This window comes from Acipenser ruthenus, chromosome 20 (genome assembly GCF_902713425.1).
Source record: "Acipenser ruthenus chromosome 20, fAciRut3.2 maternal haplotype, whole genome shotgun sequence".
Lineage (NCBI taxonomy): Eukaryota > Metazoa > Chordata > Actinopteri > Acipenseriformes > Acipenseridae > Acipenser > Acipenser ruthenus.
In genome coordinates this window covers 7,973,175-7,992,926 of record NC_081208.1, presented here as the reverse complement: position 1 = coordinate 7,992,926, position 19,752 = coordinate 7,973,175, and the positions used below count along the sequence as shown (strand labels likewise).

At 38.9% G+C, this 19,752-nt stretch overlaps 1 protein-coding gene across 4 annotated transcripts in view; it reads left to right on the top strand.

Moving 5' to 3' along the window:
* The window catches only part of LOC131698854 (forkhead box protein J3-like), an 82,297-nt gene that overhangs the window by 15,844 nt on the left and 46,701 nt on the right, over positions 1-19,752 (top strand). For 3 of the 4 annotated variants that reach the window (XR_009307862.1, XM_058993413.1, XM_058993411.1), the window contains exon 2: positions 17,968-18,408. Coding sequence is in view for 3 of the 4 variants with exons in the window: in XM_058993413.1 (XP_058849396.1) it covers positions 18,085-18,408 (324 nt within the window). In the remaining variant the exon portion in view is untranslated. Of the gene's footprint in view, positions 1-12,487; positions 12,547-17,967; positions 18,409-19,752 lie in introns of all 4 variants that reach the window. The other variant, XM_058993412.1, reaches the window with a different exon arrangement.

The following is a 19,752-nucleotide window of genomic DNA, read 5'->3' as shown; positions in this document are numbered from 1 at the left end:
TTGTTTCTCTGCTTTTCTTGTCCCTGTCTTTCTGTCTTTGGTTCAGCTCCATCTCCAGTAAAGAGCCTGTTGTTTTCTTTTTATTTGATTGTCATTTTTGTGCTCCACTATTGTTTTTCTCAGTGTGTTCCTCTCTCCCATTCCTAAAGATAAAGAATATTTATGAAATATGTCAAAATATTACTGCATGTGATCTCAGACGACACAGTGTTGGAGTAATAATAACTGAAGTTGCACGCGGGCAAATAAATGGTGTTGATATAGCAATTGTAACGGGTAAACTGAATGAGATTATTTACATGGTGTTCAGTTCAATCAGTTCCGTTGAACAACTTTTTGAGATTAGGACTGATTGTGGGCCGGATATATTCAGCTTGGTACATTGGGAGGGGGTTACGCCATATGTTAACAAAACTGTATCGCAGTGAGAACTTTGTTGACCTGTACACAGGGGTGTGTACCAACACTGTGGAAGGTTAAGTTCTGCAGGAAGAAGAGTGTTATGTAGAGTACTTTACTACCTTGTCATATCTACCAGTTTATGTTGCATGACGTGTGGGGTCAAGGGGAAAAAGGACACTTTTCAGAATGATTTACCACATTTCTGAAAGATATCCGGTTTAAGGATAGTATTTGTTATTTTCTTTCTTTAAATTTTTTTATTAGGGTGCTTGAAAGATATGCTGCGCGAGCGCAGTGAGAGCCGTAGCTGTATCTTTTATAGCGGTAGGATTTTGTTTCAGTGTATTTTTGTAAATATGTTTGTAATTTCTTTATTCTTCTTAAAATTAACTATTAAAGCTTAAGGACAACACATTTGGCAGAATTGAGTCTTTCAGTGTGTGAGTTAAGTGTACCGTAACCCCTATTTGCAGTGCTGTATGATCTTGGTCTGCTCACAAGAACCAGAAATAAACTGGAGATCTCTACTTGTAATGGAACTTTCAATGACGAGTCCAAAGCCTCCTTTACAAGGGGTCCTGAACTTAAATGATTTTCTAAGAAGCAGGTCCAGTGGACAGTTAAAATGGTCTGGTATGGAGATAGAGTATCTGAGTGGCTGATATTCTGGTGTGAAAGTACTGTAATGTACGATTGGCATTCTTGCACGCGATGATGCACATTCAAACTAATTTGATACACATATTAGTTTAACTGGTGCAGGCTGTGCCCGTCCGCACAAGTATTATGGGCAACAAACTCTAGGTACTGACAACCACACAAGATAAACTCAGACATTGCGTATGCATGGCTTTGTAAGTGTGTGAGTGAGTTGTATTATTAAAATGGCGACTGAAGCATGTAGATTGAATGAAAGAAAGAAAAAGAGAGCACATTGTTAGATTTTTTTTTCATTGAGCACAGTGACTCAGACAGTGTTTGCATTCAGTAGTGCTAATTATGATGATCTGATCAAAGAACACAACCACTTCCACTGACCTTATGGCACCAAACAAACCTGTACTAGACCAAAAAACAGACAAAAAAGAGGGCAAATTCAAGAACCTGTGGAAAAAGCATCATGGACTGGTTCGCGCAGGACATAGACAGAGGAATGTTTTGTAAAGTCTGCAGATATACTCTTGATGGAGGGTTGTTGATAGGGAGATCGTCCAAAGATTTTAAAACCAGCGGCCCAATGTGACACATTTCTTCAAGCAAACACATTCTGAGGCTGTGAAACGGTGCTCTTTAAAAAAGCAGTAGCCTGCCATAATTGAAATGAATGAGAAAAGCATCTTAAGTGCCTTCAAAAGTATTTGCTTTCTGGCAATAATAAAACTCCCCAAGAGCTTGCTTCCCAAATTGATGGCATTGTTTTTTTGTTAACAAAATTAAAAATAAGCAGATCATTTTCTACAGTTTAGGTAAAACCATATGAAACCAAGTCAGCTATACATACATGTAACAAATAGAAAGATACAATAAGAGGATTAGCATGAAAAGTATTCAAGCACATCTAACTATGATCAATTTAAAAACTTTTGGACTAAATGTATGCCAGCTAATTCAACAACAGACATCCCTTCCCCAATACCCCCTTTAATATTGAACCCCCTACACTGTCAGCTTTTTACACATGAGAATCCTGGCGTTCCCAAGTTATTGCTGACACAGGCTAGAGGGAGCAATCGGGGGTCTTAATTAAACTTGAAGAGGGGTGCTTAGATGATACTGAGCCTAAATTGTACATTCTCTCCCCCACTTAACGATTCTCTGCTCTGAGTTGATCCTGTCAATCTAACAGATTTTTTTTTTTTTAGGCATTATAACAAGCGTGACCAGAATCTATACAGTATATCCCTGTGCATGCAGTAATGCAGCTGTTAAAGAAATATTTACATTGAATTTATAACAGAGGGAAAAGAAGAGCTCGGGATGTTTTGAACTATGAAAGCTTGTGACCTTTATAAGTTGTATCAATTTGATTATTTGTAAGACTTTATATGCTAATGGCTGGAGAAGAAAACACCCAAATCTTGTTCCAACAAAACATCCACCCACTATTAATAAATAGATCTATGAGCATACTGATGTGCAGTTTTATCAGAGTTCCCTGTAGCTTAATTCAGATGTTATGAGTGCCCCAGGAAATAGTTGATCCCCCTGGAAACACAGAGCAACACAGCTTCCTACTACAGTACACAGGCACACAGGCGGTGGAGCTGGAGGAGTGCTGTGAGAATAGCTCCAGTGAACACAATGCATATGAGTCCATACAGCCTTACAATAAGTGGTTTATTCTTATTTCAGCTGCCCTAGGAATCAAATCCATGAGAGCTGGAGACTGGTGTGTAAGATGTAGAATGGAGAATAGAATGAGTGGGTTTATGGCTGCCAAGGTCATTTTGAAAAAGGGGCTTCACCTTATTGCAGATCTGCTGGAGACTGCCCAGAATATCCTCTGATCAAATTCAGGATTTTATTTGATTACTTGCATGTTAATTTACTAGTTGTGTAATGACTGGGCTCACCAAAATGTTTTCACATTGAGGGTCCAGGACTCTCAACTAAAAAACTGAAGGTCTTAATGTTATGGGACACACATATTTTGTATTCTTAATTCATTAAAGTTTTTAAACCATTTTTTTTTTTTTACAATAATAATAATAAGAAACAAACACTAAAGAGAAAAACAGAATTTCTTTCTATCTAAAAGAATGAAGAATAAAATGGCATAGCAATAGAATCCACTAAAAGCAAAATTGTAACTTGCTATTCAATGTTGCAAACTGTGCATGCTCTGCTCTCGGTTCCAGAAGATGCTCGACAAAAAAGTGGGAAGTGAAGTCCTGCTTTCGTTACATTTCTTAAAACTGCATCAACATAATTAACATCAAACTTAAATCAAGGGGACGTATTTACTACAATCGGCTAGTAGTAGGGAGATTTAAATGAGTGCATTTTTTTCTTGTTCTAACTACGGTAATTTGGAAAATAAACTACCTATACCCAACATCCTACCTACCATTAATTCTGCCAGGAATTAACAATCAACCAATAGACCCTTAAATGTTGCAATATCGCTACAGTAGAGGTGAAAATAGACAGGGGAAAATTAACATACCCTGGCTACTACATGGATGGACTTTACAGTCTTTTTTGAACACTGTTCTTAGACATATTAGCAAAAAAATAAGTTATCCAGTTCTCTTTGGTCTGGTGCCGGTTCAGTCCTTTAGGGGGAAAGAAAATCCATTAAACTTCTCTCTGCCATTTCTTTCTGTCAGCAGCTGCAAACAATTGCTTATGTGAAGCAGTCACCAAGAAGGCCTGAAGTGGATTTCAGCAAAACACAAACCATACACACAGAGGTCACGTGAAACAGACACAACTCAGTATAGTGTTCAGTCCGCTCCGATCTAAGACGTATCCAGGTCCATGTTTTTCAACATTATGAAGATTACCCCTCACACAACGCAGGTATATTACCTGCACTATTTAAAAAAAAAAAAAAAAGATAATCCGATTCCGTGGTGGGGCTGCCTGCGTCACGGGGATGCAGACAACTGCAAACCGGAGCGTCCTCACAAATTATGCGTGCATACCGTACAGGACGTGGGTACCCGAGAGAGCTTTGAATGAATAGAAATTGCTCTTTATTTCTGCTCACTTCACAGTATGTTTTAATATGTGTTTTCACGTCTTTAAGAGCTTTGTAGGGTTGAAATAGTTTGATTGTACAATTTGTTATATTTGGAAATTCCTATAGTACACCATAGATTGACACATTCGCTTTCAGATTCAGCTTCATGACTTGTACAGGAGATTGATCGACAGAGACTTGAAGATGAATTGATCTACTTATAGATAGATGAAAGATAAATAGGGTAGCTCTGTGCCAAAACCTGCTGGGGCCTGTACTCCTACTGTAGTTGCCACTGGTTACAAAAATATTGACCCGAATAGAAATAAATAAATGGTGTGCTGTAATTGAGAACTCATTGCACTTGCACACCTAAGTGTTTTCAAGTGTCTGAAAAAGGAAACTTAGTGAAAATATTTACAATTAGGCTTTATCTCTTGGCTTGCAGACATATCCATTTCTCATTTCTTCAGCCATGTTGTTTTGGTGTATAACTTATTTGTTGATTAATAGAGAGGGTCTGCATTGGTTTGAATTTGGATTCTGGTAAGAGTTCAAGTGATATAACTACAGTAGACAGTAGATGCTATCTCTCTTTCTAGTCTATATATCTGTAATATATGTATGTGTATATATATATATATCCACACAGACAGTGCCATGGGTGCCATTCTCAATTGCCGCAATGCCCATCAAAATATGTCTTTTCATGGCAGTTATGGCAGCAGTGCCCTTTATGCTACAGCAAATAGAGACGCCTGTATACACCAAATTAGGAAGAGTTTGTATCCAAACAATAACATGAATACGTGGTTTGCATGGTTAAGTCACATCAGCGGGAAAAAACAAACACTACCCTTTCAAGCACATGGATTTCTACTGTGCATAATAATGTCATCTTTGAAAAAGAGTCCTGAAAAAAAAGTTGGTACTTACACAATCTGCAAAACAAATTGCAAAACGTATACATTTTTTCAGGTCAGTAGTTTATAAATATTTAAGATACTTACAATTGGTTTTCTTTCAGGTTTAACTTAAATATGATTCAATTGCCGTTATCCCCTCATTTTAATTTCCTTATTTTTTACCACAACGAAACCAAAATGGTAGGAAATACTTTTCTGCGTTCAGTTACAGTGTTTATTATCATTTTGTCCATCTTGTGATAAAGGTAAGTTTGTTTTTTCATCCATAAATGCAACGCAGTGCCTCTGCGTTTTGTATGTTACACGCGGGAAGTTTAGCTTATACTATATATATATATATATATATATATATATATATATATATATATATATATATATATATATATATATATATATATATATATATATATATATACACATATATACACACTACCGGTCAAAAGTTTTAGAACACCTCAATTTTTCCAGTTTTTATTGAAACGCAGTTTAATGTCTCAATGTACTCTGAAATTAAAGCATAGAACAAATAAACAATTGGAGATAAAAAAGAAATCATGGAATCGTTTTGTTTAACAAAATTTAATCTAAATTTTTGACTCATCAAAGTAGCCACCTTTTGCAGATATAACAGCCGAACACACTCGTGGCATTCTTTCTACAATGGAAATCAAATATTGTTCGGAAAGTTCTTCCCAACACTGTTGCAGAAGTTCTCACAAATGTGTTGCACTTGTAGGTAGGTTGCTTTGCTTTCACCCTTCTGTCCAGTTCATCCCAAACCAGCTCGATGGGGTTTAAGTCTGGAGACTGTGCTGGCCATTCCATGATTTGAAGCCTACCGTCTTGTTCTTTTCTTCTAAGGTAGTTCTGACATAGCCTGGAGGTATGGTTTGGGTTATTCTCTTGCTGTAGGATGAACCCCTGACCAACTAGGCGTATACCAGAGGGTATTGCATGGCGCTGCAAAATGCTGCGGTAGCAGTTTTGGTTCAGGGTGCCACTCACTCTGTGCAAGTCGCCGACTCTGGATCCAGCAAAAGTGCCCCAGACCATCACGCTTCCTCCTCCATGTTTGACAGTTGTTGTCACACACTGAGGAACCATCCTTTCGCCTACTTGACGGCATACAAAAACCCTGCGTGATGAACCGAAGATTTCAAATTTTGATTCATCAGTCCATAAGACCTTCTTCCAGTCTTCAGTAGTCCACTGGCGGTGCTTCATGGCCCAGGCAAGCCTCTTTTTCTTATTTTGCCATCTTAACAATGGCTTTCTTACTGCCACTCGACCTGTCAAACCTGTAGCTCGAAGTCTTCTCTTCACAGTTGAAACTGAGACTTGCTTACTCCGACCAGTGTTAAGCTGTGCTTGAAGCTGTTGTCCTGTGAGCCGCCTATCACGCAAGCTGTTGACTCTCAGAAACTTGTCTTCTGATTCTGTTGTGGCTTTGGGTCTGCCAGACCTCTTCCTGTCAGAGTTTCCTCCAGTTTCCAAGTGCCTTTTGATGATGTAGGAAACTGTACTCACTGACACCTTGGCTTTCTTTGCAATTTCTCTAAAGGAAAGACCTACACAGGGTTACAATGGTCTGTCTGTCTTCCTTTGTTAATTGCCTTTTTCTCGCCATTATGAGTAGTGGTTAGGGCTCTGGACTCTTGACCAGAAGGTCGTGGGTTCAATCCCAGGTGCGGACACTGCTGCTGTACCCTTGAGCAAGGTACTTTACCTAGATTGCTCCAGTAAAAACCCAACTGTATAAATGGGTAATTGTATGTAAAAATAATGTGATATCTTGTAATAATTGTAAGTCGCCTTGGATAAGGGCGTCGGCTAAGAAATAAATAATAATAATAATAATAATAATAATAATAATAATATACTACTTCCTGCAGTACAATACTGTCCAAATAATGCTTAAGAGGGTGCAGTAACACAGTCTGTTCCAACACTGCTTTTATACAGACAGAGGGTTTGTAAGTAATCAACAAAAGTTGGGACACCTATAGGAATTGTTAGCATCAACTTTCAAGGCTTAATTTACTTCCATTGCTGCAGAACAGCTGTAAGTTGTTAACCCATTACTTGTTCCCTGAAAAAGGCCTTTTTGTATAACTCTGAAATGTACATTATTTTTCAGTTTTTGGTAACCTAAACTTTTTTTTTTTAACCTCTGGCAGTTTACCGCTTACCATTTCAGGTTATTCACTGAACTTGAACTGCTTAAATTTCAATAAAAACTGGAAAAATGGCGGTGTTCTAAAACTTTTGACCGGTAGAGTGTGTGTGTGTGTCTATATCTATATCTATATCTATATCTATATCTATATCTATATCTATATATATATATATATATATATATATATATATATATATATATGCTGTTAAAATTGAACAAAATGATCCCATGGCGAAGCAGTAAAAGCTAGGCAGCTGGTTGCCGGGCCAGCGGACCACCCAGCACCAATGCAATTGGCAGGATTGCCGGTGGGGAGGTTTCATTTCCTGGTCAGGGATCTCACTGCCTCTCAGTGCACAGCTACCCCCTGTCTGCCTGTCTGTGCGGTGATGACAGCTGTGTTCCTCTGAAGAGTGCAATTGTCACTGTGCAGAAGTGCTATAAAAAGAGCTGGTTATTATAATACATTTATCAAATAGTCTTTCAGTGTACAATAAATAAAATAAGCACATTTGCATACCCCTTTTTTACATTTTGCCTTTTTGTAACATTACTGGTTAAAACATTCTTGCATTATCTCTAGCTTTAAAGATGAATTGATGTAAAGACTGGCTTGATCCGTATGTTTTTATCAGGATGAAAACAAATACAAAAATGTTTTTTGTATTTGTAACTTTTTTAGTTTTAATCAAAACGCAGTTGACACAGAAGCTGTATATTTAAAAAAAAAAAAAAACTGCGTTGGTCTAGTAGCCACACAGGACAGTTCATACAATTAAAAATGTAGAGGCAGCTTTTGCCGAAAAACTTAATTTTTTGAACAAATAAATGGTTATAAAATAGCGACTTTAGAGCTCTGTCAAACATAACCACACACACATACTTACATATTTTAGAACAAGTGTGTAGCAGACAAAGTTATATTAAAATATGTGTTTTCCGATTGATGATTACTGGGATAGTCTTACATTGATTTCAAAAGTGCTGAATTGACGATACGCACACACTGTCCTTCTCATAGGGGATGAACCTGATCATGCTTCACCAAAGGGTCAAGAGAAGGGTTCCTAAGAAAGAGGGTGATGCAAACAGTTTTGAAGGCTGAGGGAAAGGAGCCAGAGAGCAGGGAGGTGTTAATGAGGGAGGAGATAAAAGGAAGACGAGCAGGGGGAAATGGATTGGAAGAAGTGAGGTGGAAGGGGGTCCAGGGCGCAAGTATTTGTCCTGGAATCCAGGGGTAAGGAGCAAAGGTCTGAGTCAAGTAGAGGTGTGAAAGTTGAGAAGGGGGTGTGGGGGGAGCAGGAAGGTGGGATGTGTTCAGTTGGGGGAGGGGGAAGGAGAAGATGTTCTTTTATAATAAATGTATATGGAAATGTCCATCCTTAGTAAAGATTATGGCACAGCAGGAACACAAACATCGGGAAGCAGTGAACATGTTAAGGCTGTGAATTTAGGTGTTTTTTTGTTTTGTTATTTTTCCCATAACAGAAACAGAATAAGAAGGTGTTGCTATTCTGCTGTTTCTTAAAATAACTTGAATGTAAAGCAACTGCCTCGGGGGTTTGAAAAATTTGGCAATCCCTGATTTCTTTTTTTTTAAGTGAGTATCTCACCCCAGTATGGGTGTGAAGATTCCCTGCCACACCTTGTGCTATATTCACAACACTGTTATGCAGCTGGTACTGTATGGACTCAGTTTTGCTTGTATAAAGATCCCTGTTGCTTGAGGTGGCTCAGCCAGGTGTTTCAGTGCCATGGCTGAAACTCGCAGCACACTATTGCCCCACTCACTCGGCATCCTTTGCTGTAGCTGTGCAGAAGGAATCGGCAAGGAGAATCTGGTTTCCCATGAAGACCCTGGTTTTATTTATTCAATGCCCTCATAGTACGCATCACCCACACTAAAAGATCTGTACTGTGCCAGCTTTCACTGTGTTTAACTATAGATGTTTTACACACTAATTGAAATGTCATAAGAAACATTAAAACCAAAAGAAACCAATAATAAATTAAAAAAAAATATGAAATAAGCGTTAAAAAAAAAAACACTAACATGAATGAGTGAGTGTTAGCGTTTTAATAAGCTTGGTTAAGTGTGCTAACACTCCTGATTTAAATGGTTGTGTTATATAGAGAACAGTACTGATTTTGATTTATTTTTTTATTTTTTTTAGAAATCATCTCCATATTCTTGTTTCAGTCCCTTGTGAGTCCAACCAAATAAGTGTGTTTACAGTAATGTGTTGGCAACAGTCAGTCATGAATTCTTGAGGTAAAAAATATAATATTTCAGCTTTCATCAGCATTTGACAGTGATAAACGAAATAGACTAAATGTTCCTCTGCTGGACTTTTTATTTTATTTATTCCCTAGTTCCTGAAAAAAAATTACTTTTTTATATTAATATTATTATGAATATCCCATTAACTAATTGTACCTGAACAAATGATATCCAAAAAGTAAGCTGAAGCTTGTGCATGCTTGATGAATTGATTAGCCAGGTTTCTTAGTGGTGTCTGTCACCAGCTCTAAGTGCAGCTCTGGAAGACTGTCGGCTCTCCATGCATGTAGCATCTCTTGCTGACATGTGCAAGTGAGCAGGGCCACTTTAATACTGCAGGGATGCAGCTGGTTTCAGAGAGGACAGGAGCTGGTCATATCTTATTGCAATATAGCAGCCAGTATCAGAGTTCATTAGAAAGGGGACATTTGCACAGGTCAGAGTTTATCTCACTTTTTTTAAAGGGTGACATGGCTTATTGACAGAAGGCCAATTTCCTGAATGTCTCTCTGTGGATATATGGGCTATTCAATATAAAAAAATAGCCCTGGGCCTACTAAGCAGGCTGTTCTGGGCAATGTATTTTTCAAAGGATGAGTTAAATTAATGTTGTGCTTGTAATACTGTGATTGAGAATTCATGTATAGTACCGTAAAGCAAGCAGATACACTTCTTCCTTCCTAAATCATAGATTGACTTCTTTGAAAGTGTAATGTGAAGGTAAGTGACCTCTAGACATGAAAATACACAGAAGTGGATCATAAGAAAATAGTTTTACTTCACTACCAAACAAACGTGGTGTGAAAAATAAAAACATTTTGTTTAGTTGATCATAACCAAACCAACTGAACTGAACTCCACTGCGCTTCATGTTCCTTCAGCACTTTGTACTGTATCTGTTTGCTGTGTGTAATGTGCAATAAATTAAAGGGTGGACAGCAATATGTTTTTGTGGGTGTTGTATGCAGTTTCTAATCGTGTGGAGGTTTGGCACATAACAAATTGTTCCCAGTTTACTGTAGAAGTATCGTTCACCAGTGACCCTCCTTTATCTCTCGGTTTACTGTGCAGTTTATTTACAGATTTCTGAGATGGCTCCCACCTACTGTAATACCTATTAAGCAGCGTCAGTCTCCTTCAAGGCGCAGTTGTTCTCCTTTGGAGCTTGACTTAGGACTTTATGCTTGTAAGTAATAAAACATAGGCTAGCAGTTTTATATCATGCTATGAAGTGTCATTAGTACACACTATTTATTTTCATTTTATTTAGTGCTCAGTCTTTATTTTTAAGCTTGAGATCAGAATGTATAAGAAAATAACATAAATTTGAGTTTGGGTGGAATTGCAACTTCAAAATTGACTTGTCAAAGAAATAGGAGATAAGAAAACCTTCACTTTGGAGCAAGATTGGCCTTTAAGTGGTTATTGTTAATGAGATTGGAAAGGATGAGTCTTCACTGATTGGTTCTGCATTGCAGGGATATTGTTGTCTGGATTCCAGTCTTGGAGAATACAGGCTGTGTTAACAGTCTAATCCTGTTCAGCCAGGTGTGCAGGCAGGCTGCCTTTGTTCGTGTTGAGAGAGAAATTAGCAATTTAATTTTCTAATCGTGAATCTCTGCCTAGCCAGAGCGGAGGCTTGTAGAGTACGAGCTACATACTCAGAAATGAAGAACCGTGATGAGCTGTGCTGCAGCATGTGAAAGTGAAGCTTTTGAACACAAAGGAGCTGTAAACTGCATTTTAGACAGTAGTTATTTTGACAATCAAATGGAATAAAGAGGATTTTTCACACAGCATAAGCATTCTTTTTTTTTTTTTTTTTTTTTTTTTTTCATATAACCTTTAACGTTTTGTAAAAATATGTTGTGTTCAGCACCAAAGTACTGGATGGTCTTTCATGTACATCAGTGAAATCCTAAAGGCTTTCAGAATGTGTCTTGAGTCCTGCGCGGGTCCAATTTTTACGACCCGCTACTACAGGACCCGACCCAAACCCATAACCCCCTGCAATACCGTCTTCTTACCCGCGACTTGACCCGACTCGACTTGCTTTTAATAAAACCTGCAGCCTGACCCGAACCCACAAGTGTTTGTCCTTTACCTACTGCCTGCGTCGACTGGCTCTCTCACGCTCTCACATTCACACACAGATATATTATTATTATTATTATTTATTTCTTAGCAGACGCCCTTATCCAGGGCGACTTACAATATCACATTATTTTTACATACAATTACCCATTTATACAGTTGTTTTTTTACTGGAGCAATCTAGGTAAAGTACCTTGCTCAAGGGTACAGCAGCAGTGTCCCCACCAGGGATTGAACCCACAACCCTCTGGTCAAGAGTCCAGAGCCCTAACCACTACTCCACACTGCTGCCCCACAGATTGAGTTTATACAGTAGGCGATACAGCGTGGTGGCTCGCTCTAGTGGTCTGGATATATTTTAACATAGTAACATATTGACTATCTCTACTTACTTTACTATAAAATGCTTGTCTCTTCCAGTTGCAACCAGTTGAAAGGGAGCTACACCTGTGCTTTCGCAAAGATGGTGTACCAGTTTTGTGGCTGTCGTACACAAAAACATAATGACATGTTTTACAAGCAACAAATCCAGTCAGATGTTCATTATTTCCATTCGCTATGATTCCAAAATAATTCCACACTTCTGATTTACCTCACACTATTATCCACTACATGATATAAACCCTGCACTATCTTTTGTTTCACCTTGTCCACAGGCATTTTTAATATCCCCAAGCAGATTTGATAAAAGTATGTTGCGACGTATCAAACAAGCAGCTAAACAAACCGAGAACACTGCTTAGTCAGCTGACTCCTCCCTAATCGCCCCCTGCTTTGGTGCAGGAAATACATTGGCCTTCTAATACGTTATTTGGGAAAGGGTTACAGACAAGTATGCTGAAAGGATAGAAAACGCTTTTGGCGATTTCAAATTCAGACACAAGCCTGACCTGAAAATTACATTTTCTTTTTTTTTTTAACAGCATCTGAACCGCAAAAAAGTTCACATTCCAACGCGAACCCAACCTGCTTTTGCTTAAATGTAAGTATATTTTTAAGAATAAAATAAAGTTGAATAATCATTCAACTTTCCTAGGCTGTTGAAAGAAGTCAGCAAAAGTATTTTTTAAAGAAAATCTAATTCTGTTTTATTCATTAAAACAATGACCTTTTGATTAGGGATGCAATGATTATGATTTATAAACTGAAACCGACATTTGCATAAAATTGCAAATCGAACTGAAACCGAATTTTTTTAAAAAAATGAAAAAGCATCGGCAGTCTCAGCGCTAAGCTGGCGGCATTTTCAGGCATACATCACACTTTGCTACATGTAGACGGTCCCTTAATAATTAATATGGTAACATAAATCAAAAGTTATGACAAGACTTAACCGATTGATTGTGACTGCCGTCAGTAGGGAGAACCGTGGCTACTGGTGCTAGTACTAGATGGCATGCACAAACACTTGGCCTGCATACCCTAACCCAGGAATGGCCAACCCTGCAGGTTTTTTGGGTATCTTTAAATCATCAATGGCTAAAGACCTGAAAAAAAAAATGTTGTTGACCAATTAAGAAAATAATTGGTTCAGTTAAGTAATTGAGAACTCGGGTGGAAGAAAAACCAGAAGACCCGGTGGCTCTCCCCTGCCCTAACCTAAACCTTCTGTTAAAAACAAAGTTGAGTGTCGCATCAGTTAAATGACTGTGTAGAACTGTGGCAGGACAAAAGCCCTAACTGTAAAATGTGTTTGTGTTGGAATATAGGGTTGGCAAGGAGGGGGTTGAAACCCTCCCTGCCAGAATACACAGGTGGAGTGCTAATTGGGAAGTGGCCGCATGTATATTTAAGGAGATGTTTGAAGGAGAGAGGCTCAGCCTGGCCTTAGTAAATCTTTGTATATTCATTCCTTTTTGTGTTTTTTGTGTAAAGTCTTTTATTTTGGCCCCTGTGCCGTTGTCTCTTTGTTTAATTAACGTGCACAATAGCGCTTCACTACGGCTTCCTTGTCTGTGAGTCTCCTTTCCTGTCGGTAACATCATGGGCCCCAGCGGTATGCTGTCACAATTAATTAATATAGATTTTTATTTTATTGGTTTTAGTAGTCTTGTTGTCAATCAGCAAATACATTAAAAAAAAATACAGTAAAATACTTGTTTCTACATTTCTTATATATCCCAGATTGTAGCATCTTTTTATAAGCGGTACTTCATTATAATTTCTTGATCAGAAACCAGGTCAAAGATGCTGCTCATAAATCTTGTATTAAAATTTCTATGAGCCGATGCCCTCTGTTGCTGGAATTGTCTCTCCCTATGTCTTAAATGCACCATTATTTGTTACAGAACATCTAAATGCATGGTAAAGCTGGGAAGAGATATCCCATGAGAGATGAAAGAGAGCTATATTAAAAAAATCTCATAATTTGATGTTTACATAATAAATCAAATATATGTTGCAATATAGGCTTTCCAAAAAAATAAATAAATAAAAAATCCTCCTTCTATGATTCCATTCCACTGTACCATTGTTTCTTATATAACAACGGCTGGTACAATGTTGCAAAACACAAAAGAATAAACTTGTATGCAAATTTGTATTGTGTCATGACTAGAGCTGTGTTTTTTTCACTGTAAAAAATTGCATATTTCACCATCAGTGAATTATGAAATAAAATAAAAACATAAATAAACCATGAAATGTCCCCTTCTTGTACTGGACAGAGCGATCTTTAGCAAAAATATTTCCAATGTTTGCAGCAGCTGGTGTCTTTTTTTTATTGAAGACATTTTAAAGAAATCATGCAAATGCAGTTAACGCATGCTTTAAAAAAAATAATAATAATAATAATACTAATTATAATTACTGGCGCTTACAGTGGACATTTTCTATGAAACCAACTGTATTTATTTCTTCATTTATTTCTTTATTTATTGCCCAATTAAATCAATCTCTGTAGTTACTCCTTGCATTGTAATTAAGAGTGGTCTGGAGTGAACACACAGGAGAGGGTGTGAGAAAGTGGACCACACTAGAATAAAGTGAAATTCATTCTCTGTATTTATTTATTTATTTATACATACAGATTTAATAAATGACTGTACCTGGAAGAATCAAGGCAACCACTTGCATCTTTTGGACAACAGAAATCATTCATCCTATTTTCTGTGGCGCATTCCCAAACTTAAAGCTGAGCCTCAATGCTTTTAAAACATGTAGAAGCACGTCACTGCTGACTTCCTGTGCAGACCCTAATCAGACTGTCAGTGGTGAGTTTGTGCTGATTAATACAAAAACACTGGAGTTGTGTGACATGCCTATGAAGTCTTTGTGCAGTGTGCAAGTAGGGGTTAGACCAGTGGTACTCAACTCTGGCCCTCGATCAAGTCCAGTCCAGGGTCTTACTCCAAGCAGATTCTAATGTAGTTAATTGAAGCCGTTAAGAGGCAATTAAATAATTTGGGACCTGGTTGGAATAAAGACCAGGACTGGAATAGATCTCGAGGGCCAGAGTTGAGTACCAGAGTTGGGGTGTAATTCCTTGCCATTTAACGTTTTATATTTAAGCAGTGGAACCTAAAGAAGAGGGCTTTCCCGTTTAGTAAAAAAAAGAATCTTCCTCAGTATTCCGTGAGTAATGTCTGCTCAGAATTCCATATGAAGGCTTCACTATCCCGGCAGTGGGTATTGTTGTGGGTGTTTGCAGTACTTGGTATTAAAAAAATAACAATAATCTTCTACTTACATGGAGCTGCTCTTCAGTTTAGGTATCCCGTACCCTGTTAATGCTGATCGTGCCGTTTGTTCAGTAGCTTGTTCACAGTGTGTTCATAACGTGTGTTCAAAGCCTTACCTGTGTTATGATGATATGCTGAAATTAAAGTTGCTGAAATTAATCAGCAATACATAAATAAATATTATATTTACGTATTATCTGGTGAATTGATTTGGAACAGATTAAACCTAGTGTGACAGGGTCTTCCTCTTGTCACGCGTGTGGGTAGCCGCTGTTCAAGCATACAGAGAGACAGACGTGGTGTTGTTGAAAACGCTGGCACATGCGCGCAGGTTTTATTCACAAACAAACAGAAAACAAAAGTAAAATAAAGGTGGTCATGTGACGTTACCAGCGATGGTAACGCACAGAGGACTAGTACATCAAGCTGTACAAAAAGTGCAAAATAAAACACAATACCACAAACTATAAATCAAAGGTGCCGTGAAAACGGCAGGCCTTGCAGCAGTCCTGAGCTATCTCCCGCGGATGTTTTTAACCTGATGGACACTCTGTCGAGACCTGCCCACCTGCTGATTGAGGACCAGCACAGCCAATCACTTGCTGCCCTTCCCCTCAACCAAGCATAGCAGGCAGCAAGTCTCAATCGAGCACCCGTCTGTAAAACAATAATTCAATTAAACAAATCAACCCCAAAACGACACACAATAAACCCATTTCCCCATACAAATGATACCAACACTAAATACACACGTGCAGGGTACTCGCCCTGCTACACCTAGTTTTAACGATAACATTCAAGGTCCTTCACCAAAGATTAGGGACCTCATGTTGACCAATCAGGTTAAAGAAAATCTCGACTCTCCCAATCATATACTTTATACACTGCTCAGGGTCTTTCAGCCAATCAAAGCGCATGTTTTGCATTATGTATTCCATGTCCAGTCACCTTGGACCCTGGACCCCATGTCCAGTCACCCTGGACCCCTGCCTCTCTTATTCCCAGCACATCTCCACTCTGGCACGCACTTGCCGATTCTTCCTGAGCAACATCCGAAGAATCCGACCCTTCCTCACCAACTATGCTACCCAGCTCCTGGTCCAGGCCCTGGTACTCTCCTGCCTAGACTACTGCAACTCCCTCCTGGCTGGCCTCCCTGCGTCCGCCACCCGTCCGCTCCAGCTCATCCAGAACTCTGCTGCCCGCCTGGTGTTCTCTCTGACTCGCTTCGCCCATGCTACTCCACTACTCCGCTCGCTCCACTGGCTCCCGATCACCGCTCGCATCCAGTTCAAGACTCTTGTACTAGCCTACAGATGCCTTGACCAGTCTGCACCCAGCTACCTCCAGACCCTCATCTCTCCCTACACCCCCACTCGACCTCTCCGCTCCGCCTGCACTAGAAGACTAGCTCTACCTCCGCTACGCTCCCCTGCCTCCAGAGCCCACCCCTTCTCCACCCTTGCTCCGCAGTGGTGGAATGACCTTCCTACAGATGTCAGGACTGCCCAGTCCCTGACCACATTCCGGCGCCTCCTTAAGACTCACCTCTTCAAACAGCACCTGTAGAACTCCTCTGTTTGTATCCTGGGACACTATCACCCTTCATGTAAATGTGCTTTATTTTGCACTTATCTGCCCCCTATTTTACTGCATTTAATCCTGTACTTCAGAATACTGTAATCTGCCAAGTGTTTAACCTGTAGTACTTTGTATTTAATCACATCCTGATGTAACTATCACTATTTAATCATATCCTGATGTAACTATCACTATTATCTGCTGTATTATTGAATTGTGGTTTGTCACACTTGTACTTTGCTTGAACAAAAGTTATTGTATTTCTTGCTCTTATTGTATTACTTGTATTGTAACACTTGAAATGTATTTGCTTACGATTGTAAGTCGCCCTGGATAAGGGCGTCTGCTAAAAAATAAATAATAATAATAATAATAATGACGCATCACAGAGAATCCCTATTAAAGATGTAATCCGTGCTACTTTCAGCAAGAATACAGCAAGGTAAAAACAAAGTGGCACGGATGACGTCACCTGCTTTAAAACAAATCATACCTGAAGCATCTTTTTGAATTCCATTGTACTACAAAGTTAATTTAAAACTATGACGTCACAATCAGCCTCCTCCCTCAGCCACTTAACGGTATTCTCTTTAGCAACCCTTTCCCTCTTTCCAATGGACTAAATAAAGCTTGGTAATGATTAGAAAACAAATTGATCTTTTTTTTTTTGTTTTTACTTGTATATTAATAATGAAGCTGTATATAATAGCTTTATAGTACTGTGAATGTCTGTGTGAGTTATATCTGCACTCACAGCTTGTTCACTTCTTCCACTCCTGCTGATGTATTATCTACATACACAGACATTCGTCATCCTATATATAGTATCTAGAGTATATTTTATTAACAGGGCTTTAGATTTTTCTTTTGTCCTATAGGAACCCCTCTTCAGAATACACAGAATTATTAATTCTGACTTCTTTGAGGAAGGGGGGAGGGCACCCCTCGCCTTAGTCAAGTTCATTTTGATTCGTGGATAACTTTTCTCTTTACCCAATGACATGAACTAGATTCAGAACCAGGAATTCCCCTCTGATGTGAGAGACCAGAGCATTAGTTCACTCCACAATGCTGCTTTGTAAACTAACACAATGTTCAGTATTTCAGGATTTTAACTCTCTTTTTTTCACATTGAATTTCAGACTCCAGTCAGACTAACGGAGCAGGAGCAAAGGCCACACTGTGAAGCGAGGGAGCCAAGAGCCCAGCCCTTGTTTTCATCTTCAGCTGCAGGTTCGCAAGCCCTCCTCGGCCCCACAATGACGTCAGAGCTGGAGAGCAGCCTCACCTCCATGGACTGGCTGCCACAGCTCACCATGCGCGCGGCCATCCAGAAGGCAGACGCCACACAGAATGCCCACGGACCGGGCATGGCCAAGAAGAACGCTTTGCTGGACCCCAACACCACTCTGGACCAGGAGGAGGTCCAGCAGCACAAGGACGGCAAGCCCCCGTATAGCTACGCCAGCCTCATCACATTTGCTATCAACAGCTCTCCAAAGAAGAAAATGACTCTAAGCGAGATTTATCAGTGGATCTGTGATAATTTCCCTTATTACAGAGAGGCTGGCAGTGGTTGGAAGGTAAGATGGGTATCCTACTGTATTCACTTGTATTTAAATGGACCATTGTTGAAGCTGGCTTGGGCATTTCATTCTTCCTCTACATTATCACTTACACTGGGTTTGGGATTTCATTCATTATGTCAAAAATTTAAATATCACTGTGAAATTTATGTACATCGCACTTTTTATTTTTAAGTTTTCGACGGTCAGGATATCGGAATTGTGAATGGGTTCTGGCCTTGGTTGTGATAAAGGCCATATGTTGGGAACAGCTTGCACATGTTTAATTTTACTGCGCTTGGAACATGTTGGTGGATTTCCATTGTTTTTTTGGTTGGGCACTGTGCTCTGAAGGAACTGTGTTGTGCATAACAGGAAGCTGATGCTTTATCAACAGCTTAAATGATCTTTCAGGTAAGAAACACTATAAATAAGGACTAAACCCACTCCCCCGGGTGGAGGGAGGGTTAGGTCGGCCAGGGTGTTCTTGGCTCACCGCGCACCAGCGGCCCCTGTAGTCTGGCCGGGCGCCTGCAGGCTTGCCTGTAAGCTGCCCAGAGCTGCGTTGTCCTCCGACCTGTGTAGCTCTGGGTGGCTGCATGGTGAATCTGCAGTGTGAAAAAAAGCGGTTGGCCGCTCCTGAGTCAGCGCGGGGGTGGTAGCGGTGAGCCAACATATATATATATATATATATATATATATATATATATATATATATATATATATATATATATATATATATATATATATATATAATATTATTTTTGTTGCATTATACAATTTTTGAACAAAATTCCAACACATGTATCTCAAAAATTGTTCAATTTGAGTTAAATTTAAACAAGACATTTATTGAGGCTCTGCCTCTGATTTTGAATCATCCTCTGATTTATATAAATATATAATTTTTATGATGTGTATATTTACCTTTTATGAAGCCTGTCTGTGATCTTATCATAAGTGCAGCCCTGTCAGTAGACTGCCTGCTTAACTGGTGGCCTGCATATAATTGCTTTATGTTATTGTATAAAACACTGGCGTCTGCACTGCCTTCAATTGTAACCTTAGGCCTACTGATTTTCCATTTTTGGGAATAGCAAATTCAGTTTTCCAAAAATGGCCAATTATGTTTTTTCTCCCCACTTTTTATCAACGTATTAAGAATTAAACATGGCATTTGAACATAAATATAATGTTGATAGTTAAAATAAGTAACTTAATAAATATTACCACAGTTATGTATTTTTTTTTTAAATAAAAAGTTTAATAAAACTCTTGTTGCTGTAATAGTAAGTAAAGCACCTGAAGACATGTCAGACCTGTCATTTATAGACATCATTTGGCTCATTGCTGGCATTAAAA